General features: G+C 42.1%; 1 protein-coding gene across 1 annotated transcript; it reads right to left on the bottom strand.

The window, feature by feature from the left end:
* Nucleotides 1–6259: 6259 nt before the first annotated feature.
* Nucleotides 6260–6946, bottom strand: LOC115417619 (xyloside xylosyltransferase 1-like; the record flags this gene model as incomplete). The annotated part of the gene is given in 2 exon segments (XM_030131631.1): nt 6260–6570; nt 6572–6946. Coding segments are annotated over 2 exon segments (414 nt in total), but the record flags the coding sequence as incomplete, so codon positions are not given.
* Nucleotides 6947–10612: the final 3666 nt, after the last annotated feature.

The following is a 10612-nucleotide window of genomic DNA, read 5'->3' as shown; positions in this document are numbered from 1 at the left end:
TCTACTTCAAACACTGTCTGCACATGACAATACATGGACTGGACAGGTTCTATCAGTGGAACACTTATAATCTATTGGATAAATGGACACAAACCAACATATATGTGTTAGAACACACCGTCATATACCTGGAAAACATCAGTAACCAGCACTTGGGTCATTAGTTTTCTGATTCATCTGATTAAAGTATGTAATCATGATCAATCCTAATCAATTGTGCTGTTTGCTTAAAGTCTTGGGCCCAGTTTCTAGGCTATGGATAGTTTCTGGGGTTACCCTTTTTACATAATCATATCTTGCTGTAAACTATGAATACAAGTTGCGTATGTGTTTTCAAATGATTTATAAATAAATAAATGTGAACTGGTAAAATTTAACACATTTAATGATATTTTCTCAGACACTGAAGATCAGTGGAATAATTGCGATAATCAGAGCTGCTGAACTCTGTAAATTATTTCTTGATGTGAAAATTGAATTATTGTCCCAGACAGAAAAACACTGAAAACATGGGACCACTTGAGGCTGAACTGAAAAAACCCCTATTGATTGTTTCTTGTCTGGCGTCGTCCATTCTTCCCCAAACCGACGCTCTGTTGCATTCGGCTGCTTCACTGTCGTCGTGCGTCAACGCGTGCATCACCTCAGACCATTTCCTGACTGATGAATATCGAGTGTTGACATTTCTTTGAATTGTCGGATCCGTTCAGTGAACACAGCACCGAAAAAGTGGGTCAGTCGTGCTCCAGCCTCACTCCGACTGAAACGTGTCTGTGTTTGGCTTCAGTCCAACGTCAAATAGAGGCAACGGGCCACGGCCATCAGTGCCGTGGTTAAGTGTCACCTCCCCCTCCCCCGCCCCCCTCCACATGCTCAGGTCTTTTATTTTTTCATGTCCTTCCATCTACAGACAGATTTGTTTGAACAAGCCAAAGTGCTGTGCTGTCCCGTAACCATCTGGCCCCGCAAGATGGAATGAACTGTTGGTAAACAGACCCAGACCTGCCCTGATATCCTTCAGGACACCGGTACGGCCATAATTTAAAGCCAAAATTCACATCAGGTCAGGTCAGAACCAATCTGAAGCAGACCAGAGCGGGTCATCTGGTGCCATCCTGCGTCTGCCTCGCACACTGAGGTGAACTCTTTCCCCGCTATTGACGAGATATTCTGTCCACGGAATGACACGGAGACAATGACAGACGGGAGGAAGAGAAAAGAGACATTTACAGTGGACACTCAAGGAGAAGACAACCAGACGTGGGACAAGACAAAGGACACCTAGTCTTCATCTGTTAGACAGCGTGGGTCTGATTTACTAAAGGTTTGCACGTGTAAAAACTGGCCTGTAACGGTACACAAAATTTTCGGTATGGTGCGTTTTCAGTTTTCAAAGCCACGGTTTGGGGTGGTTTTTTTTTCGGTTCGGTACGGGAAGAAAGAAAACCCCTCAAAATGTCTATTAATGCATTTATGATTTTTTTTTTTACATTTTTCCCCCAATTTTTGGAGACAATAGAATATAGAAAAACAGGAAAAAATATAATTCTGCTGCTACAAATCAAATAGAAAATAAAATAAATTATTAATATTAGTAAATGTATTTTAAACATTAGTATTGCACTTTTCCCTGAAAGGTAGTTTCGAAACAAACAAGAAAAATCTAATCACAGTTCTGTCAGTTCACATTCTGCATAAAACAACAAAAATTCCACATGAAGTGCAACATCAACAAGAGGGTAAACTGGTATTCTGTTGAAACAAACTGAAGAGAAACACTGACAACACAATGAACCAAATTATTTATTTTAGGACAGAGAACAAACTGTTTAGGACACTGTGTGTATTTGTGTGTGTGTGTGCACAGGGGATTTTTAAAAAAATTTTTTTTTGGAGTCGGGGGGTAGGGGGGGCGCGCAGTTATATACCTGGGGGTGCGGTCCATAACTAACGTAATGAACGCTGTCGTGAAACGAAAGTGAAACTTTACATACTTTCAACGTTCTATTTATTCCTCTATTATACAGTGTGTGTGACAGACACACACACACACAGACAGACAGACAGAGCTAGTGTAAGTGTTTTAGATCTACCGTAGTTCCCAGGGGCCAAACAACGTCCGTCTTATTACCGTCTCTTTCCTCGTTGTTGTCTTTCACCTGAACCTGAACTGATCCAAACTGGACTGGACTGATGGTGGAGGGTCTTCAGTCTCTTCCTTCCAGGTTCACATCATATTTGTTGTTTTTTTTAACCTTATATCAGCTGCTATTTCATATTTTGGGTCAGTGTGTGCGTCCTTCCATATGTCTGTGTGAAACTTGCGCGGATTTGAAGTTCCGCATCGAACAACGTCTTTTGTTCCTTTTTCTTTTTCTCATCATACTGTGCTGTTTCGGTACAGCTGTGTACCGAACCGAACAGGTGTGTACTGAAACAGTTTGGTTTGGTACGTGTACCGTTACAGGCCTAGTAAAAACATGTGCAAACTTGACTGCGCACACAAAAACACGTTGAAGCTGATCGACTAACAAGACGCATCGAGGTTTGCGCCTCTCAAATGGGCAAAATAGCTCACGCAACCCATTTAGCGTGTTGGCCCTGATGAATATGTAATATGGGCGTTTCTGCCAGAACACGCAAAATTATTGGGAGGGGTAAATGCAAATATTTATTTAATGCGTGCAATGTGATTTACCAAACCTGAGACTGATTGAGGTGGCTGATTTTGAGTCTATATTTAGCGCGTCTGAAAGGCAGGTTTGAACTGGAACAGCTTCACGCAAAACTGGCTACAGGTGTTATAGCGAGGAGGCGGGGCATAGGCACAACCAAAGGCAACACACAGAACCAATCTGTTCTGTTCACATCAACATTTTTGGAAAGACAGGAGAAAATAATAATAATAATTTGACACATATGGCCCCCCCCACTTTATGGGCCTGCCCCCCACACCTGGTTCCACCAGTGGCACATCACCATTAGACCAGGACCGACTCCTGAGAGACGTCTCCTTTTTTTTCTTTTTCTCTCTCTCGCATGCGTGCAGGGGAGACCGAACGGGACAGGTTCTAGCGCTGGACAACACACACACACACACACACACACACACACACACACTGCTGTCCACAGTGGTGTGACTGGGTTCCTGAACCAGTTATATAAGCGAAAGTTTGTTTTTTTTTTGGTTTGGTTTTTTTAATCATGCCCACTGACTTAAAAGTTTTCATTCACCATAAAGAGAGAAGGCATTTATTTAACTAGTAACACACTTCACCACTGATAAGCAACAACAGAGAAATACCTATTCACCCTCTGAGTGGAAAAAAGAACAACTTCGTATTTATGAGTGCTGGCATATCCCACAGCAGTTTTTACAGTGCACTGTTTCCATGACGACAACCAATAGCACACGCAAAATCCTCATTTAATTGGGGCGGTCTCCAAGACTTTGCACCTGTTCTCATTTGCGCAGGCAATCTTAGTTGATCACCCTTTAATCAATAGCATGTGCATTTTTTAGTGCAAGCGAGCATATTTGTGCACGTTATTTGCGATCTAGTAAATCAGGCCCTAAGAGTTCAAATTCTGATTGTGGACACGGAACAGATTGAACACAGATGTGGTTCAGCTCCATAATGTCAGTGGTGACTCAGGTAAGGACACTGTTTTATTTGGCTTTGTATGAAATAAATAAATACATATATTCACAAAAAGATAAATAACTAGATGTCCATATAATTATTTCCAGATCAACACAGCAGGTGGTCCAACAGGAGGACGTGATGCAGCCGAGGAAAGGCCAGAAATCTACAGTATTTAGTGCATTTGTTTCTTGTGTTTTTTTGAAAATGAGGAATATGGAAGTGTTTATATGAAAAAGGCTAAACTAATATGTGGAAGACTTATAACTGATGTATATAAATGTGTAAAGTTTATAAGGAACCTGGTGCTTTAGATGTTTGGTGTGGATTCCCCTAATATTTGGTGGAATGTTGGGATATTTTACAACTGCTTATTATTATTATTATTGTTATTATTTTATTTTGTTATTTTGAATACAGTGTTACCGTTAGTAAATAATAAAAAAAAAGTCAAAAATGTAAACAGAAAAACAGTTTTATCTTGAAAATCAATATCTTTGAAAAAATGCAATTTTCTAACTGTTTTGCTCAAAATTTCATTTTTTCCTGAAAATGATCAATATTCAAATGTTTATACCTCACGACTGAATAAAGATTGAATAAAATAGTTTTTTGTGTTTAAAAGTTGAAGTTCTGTTCTTTCTTTTGATGTATTCAGGGTTCACATACACCTAACACAACATTTTCAGTGGGCATTCAAGATTAGTGAATATGACTGAAAAGGCTGGCGCTGGCTAGCAACTCACTGGAAAACGCTCTGGTGGGGAAAGAGTTAATACACCTGGGATGGCACTGGATGACCCGCCCTGGTCTGCTTCAGATTGGTTCTGACCTGGAGACAGAAGGTTTCTAAACTGACCAATCAGAAGGAGAGATGTTCTATCCAATGTCCATCCCCAGAGTGACACAGTTCAGCAACTGTGAGCGATTAGAAGGCATCGAAAAGGATAAGATAAGAAAGGATGCACATAGGTACGGCGAGCACGTAGACGGTGGCATCGAGCACGCAGAGTGGGATTTATGAGCGCTGATTATGGTTTTTATGTGTGCGAATTTTGGCACAAATCATCGCCATACCTTGGGATGAGCCTGGGCTCGTGATATCAATGGAAAGGAATGTGAAGCAGCCCAGAGAACTCAGACTGTTCAAAGAAGAGCTGAAGGTGCTTTTAAAGGCCAGCACGCAGAAAAAAGGATCATGTGACCTCATGTTACATTCAGTAAAAGGACAGACATGGGGTCAAAGTGAGCCTGACCTCTGACTTTTGCCCACCAAAATCTTTTTAGCTCATCATTGAGTCTAAAACCTTCAATCTAAAGTAGAGCCCGACCAATATGGGATTTTGTGGGCTGATGCCGATGCCCATATTGGGGGTTAAAAAAAGCCGATATCCAATATATTGGCCGATAACTGATATATTGGCCGATATATGAAAAAAGAACACTGATCTACACAGGATATAATAATCTTTTATCAGATAATTGTGGACAGGTGGATAAACAGTTGCATAAATCTTTGTTTATCTCACAAATATAATTTACACAACTTTAAAATGCAAACTATGGAATCACAAAAATAATTAGAGCAAAAAATATGACTTACCACACAATTCTGTTTTCACTCACAAATTTGGATGTGTCTGCCTCACGGCACTACAACTTCCCATGTGGACTAAGGACTAAACTGAGCATGTGCAGAGTGAATTAGGTGAGTCCTAAGTTGTTCCTGATTGGAGCAATAGCAAGAGTTACAACTGACCCCTGTTACAACTGTCCCCAGTCTCCCCTACACTATTAACACCCAGGCCTGCCTGCAGAAGGAAACTGTGAGGTAGACAGGAAGTGCATGGACATGGGTGTGGGTGGGGGGGTGAATACTTCATAAGACAGGGGTCCATGATTTTCGGGGGGAAGCGGTCCATCAGAGTGCGTGGTAGCGGCCCGTGATTTTCGCCGGTGGTGGTGGTGGTGGGGGTGTCAGAGTCGGAGCGGGGGGGATTAGCAGTAGCTCCGTGAGAATGTGATATGTGTGTGGGGGTGATAGCGTCATTGTCCAAGCAGGAGTGAAAGTGAAACTAACTCACTTTACTGTTCGTCTGACTCTCCGTGTTGCACACACACACACACACACACACACACACACACACACACACAGGAGCAGTGAGCGACAGAATCTCCACGCAGCAAAAAAGTTAATACATCGGCCTCATTGGCTACATATTGGCTGATGTTGATTAATTGGTGAAACGCCATAATCGGCCCGATTAATCGGCCGGGCTCTAATCTAAAGACCCCACATTCAGGCGTACTGGACTCTGTGGACGTCTGCGCGTATTCAAAGCGGACCCAAAGCGGACGTCCACTGGACATGTCCACGCAAAGCTCAATTTTATGACTGTGTCAACAACATTTAAAAAACAAACCCCCCCAAAACAAAACATTAATGTGGATATGGCATCACTGTGGACCTGAACATATACATGGAACTCCAGAAATGTCCCCATGTGGACAGAAGTGTGGCCGTCCTTTAGACTTGTGCTAAAGTGCAGTCTTGCTACTTGACCACCACTGCTCTCCTTTGTTCACTGAGTTGAAAGGAAGCTCCAACTAGAAAGTCTTACATTTGTACCTTTAATATATATGCAAATGTAAGAAAGTATTAGTCACTTACACAGACAGACAGGGGACGCCATAAAAAAGTGTGCGTTTGAGGGCCTGTCACTCACCCCTTGACCGGCAGGGGGCAGAGTCGGTGACAGCACAGACATGAAAATGGGCAACTCCCTGAAAATGTCCCAACATTTCCTCTCGGACAACAAATATTATTGACTTTACTTCAGAGGTCCGCTGAGCATGTTTCAGCTTCAGAACAGGTTTGGTTTATGTTTCAGTCGTCTGGTATCGGTGAGTTACAGTTTCCGTGGTTAGATGTAGACGGGCTCGTCACAGTGATAATACAACTGAAACACGTCCCCATAGCCGTGGTCCCTCCACCAGGTGCACAGCTGCCGGTTCCAGCCACAGCCCAGGGGGTAGAACAGCTCAGGGTGCTCCATGCCGATCATGGTGAAGAAGTCCTGGTCGCCGAGGTGACCCCTGAAGCGGTACTGGTCCGCCAGCTTCGCAACATTGTTCGCTTGCAACAGCTGATTATAGAGAGCGGAGGTCCTCATGGCCCCCAGGTCCAGTAACATCACACCACTGTTGAATCCTGGGAGACCATCAGGAGGAGGTTCGCCTACTTTGGTGTGGGGGTTCTCCTTCCGATACTGCCAGAATGTGTGTCTGCGGTGGGAGAGGGAAAGAGGTCAGTGGGTCAGTGGTTTTAACTCGGCAAGTGATTCCTAAACTATTTTAGAAATTTCTATGATTGAATTTGTGCTCATTCAATGAAAGATGAAAAACTTTTGTGAAGTGTACTCTAGGGTTTTATTATATTATAATAAATCATACAAGAATAAATTATATAATATAATAAATTATATTATAATAAAGATTTTTTTGATTCAGGGGCAAAAAAAGGTACAAAAACAACAAGAAAAACTAAATAACAAATAACACTGCATGAGTTGGGGAAGACAATGTAGTCCAGTGTTGGTCAAACTGTGGGTGTGGACCCCCTAGGGAGGGCGTGGAGTCTTCCCAGGGGGGTCATGGGATCAGTCCTTGGTGTTTTTTTGTTCTTCAGGTTAGAACATGTATCAGGTGGAACTAATGTTTGATGGTTGGAGCACCCTGGACTCATTTTATGGACGCACACCAAACCAATCTACTGCCATGGTGACCTGTCAGCAAACTGGACAAAGAGTTTAGGTTTAGACACTGGACAAGGACTGGACTGGAAAGACACATGGACACACGTTTGTGTTTTGGACCAGTTTGGACCAGTTTGGACTTGAATATCTCAGCTGTCCAATGGAAACGGGCTCACTGACCCACTGATATTGGTCACATGTTCATCTGTGGAACCAACATGTGTTTGTTGGTCTAAAAAAAGGAACTTATGTGAAAGTTGGAAATAATTAACATTTCCTATTTTATTTGTATAAATATTGTCTTGGAGCAGTCTGGTTGAGTTCATTTGTATTATTCAAACAAAAATCTAAGTTATTTTAATTTGAACAAAAAATTATTCAAGGAAAAGCAAAAGTATTGTTACAATATTGATGTTTCTGTTAATAAAAGTTCTAATTACACCACTGTTATAATGTTGGGGTTAAGGGGGTGGCCTGGAGGTTTATGGTCCTCTAAAGGGGGAAATGACAGAATAAGACTAAGAACCACTGCTGTAGAGTCATTACTGTGGACACACCAATGTGACAGTGTTACTTTAAAACCAGCACAGACTTTCACCATCAGTACCTCCTTAACTGTTACACAGGATAACAACAATAGGTTTCATTCTAACACTGTACAAGGGTTACCAGTATAAAAACAGCTCACACCACTTTAAATGACTCCTGTATGAGTGGGTTTTGGTTTTATGTGCATTTAGTTAATTGGGAAAAAAAAGAAATTGTGCTTCAGTGCACATTTGCTGAACAAACAGCGGCCATGAATGAAAAACAGGAAGAGAGTGATTCCAGAGGCCGGTGCCAAACTCAGCAGCGTCTGCTGCCAACAGCGACTGAAAAGCAGCGACAGGACAGCAGGCGCTGACGGACTGTGTGCTGACAAACATCAGACCGGACCCGGGTTAGGGTCTGCCCGTGACTGGCTGAACTGATGATGGGCTGTAGATTATGGACTGAGTGCTGAGTGTTCCATTACCTCTGTTAACCTCCAATAATGCACTCTTTTAGGGGTGGAGACAAAGACCCAAACCTATTTCACCCCTTGGCCCTCCCCCTTACCTCTACCCCTCCATTTTGTACGTTCACACAAATTGGGATTGGACCAAAATCCTCAAACTGTAGGTGAAGTTATGGAATAATGACTGAAGATTCAAACTCTCAGATCCAACAGAATCACGTGTTCTGAGCTTATTAATTCCATATAATAATGCTTTAATAATTAATGTTTCTGACAAAAAACTCAAAGTCCTGTATGCAACAGAGTCAGAGCAGAGAAGAAGCAGTGGTCATAAGTGTGACTTAGTTTCATGAGGAACACCTGTGACAGGGCAGGTCTGTACAGGTCAAATGGAAACACTGGCACTGCGCTCAAACATCTTCATGTGGAACATGGTCTTAAACACCAGCAGGTCCATGTGTCTCACAGTGTGTGCAGTGAGTGAGCATGTGTCTGAAACACAGCGTGTATTCACACCAGGAAAGTCCGACAGTTCACTTGCTTTGGTCTGGCACCAAATTTGTAAAAAAAATTTTATTTGGTGCGGTTCGCATTCACATTGTACATTTTTGTAAGTGGACAAAAATCTGTAAAGTAAAACCACGTGTGCTGAGGTCTTTCAGCCACTGGACAGAATGAGCAGTGTCGATTAAAGCGCTCAGTCCAAAGTGAAAGGAGAGAATCATGGACATTTTGTGTGCTGTTTTTGTTATCATCATAGCGGTTTTTACAGATGCAGGTGTTTTGCACAAGTGTTTGAGCAGCAAGAGCGTTTGAGGCAACGTCAGGTTTACAGTATTGTAGAATTAATTTCTCAATGATGAAGGACACGGGGCAAGACGTCTGCGGAGGACAGCGCTTGTGTGTGCACATCAGTTGTGACTGTTGGTCTTACTCATGCAAGATGTAACATGGTATGAAGTAAATCCAAACACTGTTATCAAAAAGCATTAGTGCTCCGTACTGCTGGACCCATGTGTATCTATCCTGTATCACCGTTCAGTTTAACCAGGGACAGAATTCCTTAATGCAAGTTAAGTTTGCTAGGGGTGATGAAGTCGTTTATTATTTTTTCTTTTCAAGCACAACAGACAAATCTAACCGTCAATCCTAATCATTCTCTCACTGAACAAGCTGAAAACGCAGAGTTTTTCTGTGTCCTTTCTATCAGTTGTGTTATATGGACATCTGCCCAGATGTCCAAAAGGCAGCGTGTCTCTTCTGAGCTCCAAGTTTGACCACGGCTCATTTTCAGCTACATAGCCTGTTCTCACTGAGCGCTTCTCTGGTAAACTCTGTTTTCCATAATGCTCGACACACGATGGGAGCTCGTTAGGTACAAAAAAACCCAACTGTGTCGGATCGGGTCCGGGCTGCTTTCACACCTCAAATGAACCACACCAGGGTTCGTATGGAACCGCACCGAGACCACCTCTTCAACTGGGTCTCGGTTCGCTTGTTTGGTCCGGAACAGTTCAGTGGTTTTTATTCACACCAGCCCAAAAGGTCTGAACCAAGGGAGCAAACGAACTCTGGTCCGTTTTAAACGAACCAAACAAGGCAGGTGTGAATACACCCACAAAAACATCCACCCCCCCTCTGACCATGTTTAAGTCCGAGCTGACAACATTTGTTTTTAACTCTGCATGTGTCAGCTGCTGTTATTTGCACTCTTCTTTTTATTTTACCCATTTTAATTTCTTTTAGATTCTATTTAAAAATCTGTATCATACTGTTTTTAATCTCTATTCTTGTTCGGGCTGTAATGGTGCCCTTGTTTATACAGAACCATTTCAGTTCAGGACCTTCAATCCAATACAAAGGTGAACCCAACGAACACATAGAATATGTGAAGAACACAGACACTGGCCTTAAGTTTCCACACGAACCTTGAAGTAGAACGCACCACAGTATGAGCAGAGAGGACGCAAACAGAACCCATGTGGAACATCTGATATTCTAGACCAGTGGTTCCAACCTTTTTTGTCTCCTGACCCCATTTTAACATCACACATTTCTGGCAACCCCAGACATTCAAAACAGAGACTTTTTTTTTTTTTTTTTTTGCCAAAATTAATTTGTTATGATCTTGTAATAGTTTTTCTACCCTATGTTTCAAATACAGGTTAATTTTAGAGGACATTTAGTCTATACAGTATAATGTATATTATTATGGA

Source organism: Sphaeramia orbicularis, chromosome 4 (genome assembly GCF_902148855.1).
Source record: "Sphaeramia orbicularis chromosome 4, fSphaOr1.1, whole genome shotgun sequence".
NCBI classification, from domain to species: domain Eukaryota; kingdom Metazoa; phylum Chordata; class Actinopteri; order Kurtiformes; family Apogonidae; genus Sphaeramia; species Sphaeramia orbicularis.
Note: the sequence above shows the minus strand (reverse complement) of the source record. Positions and strands in the feature narration are given on the sequence as shown.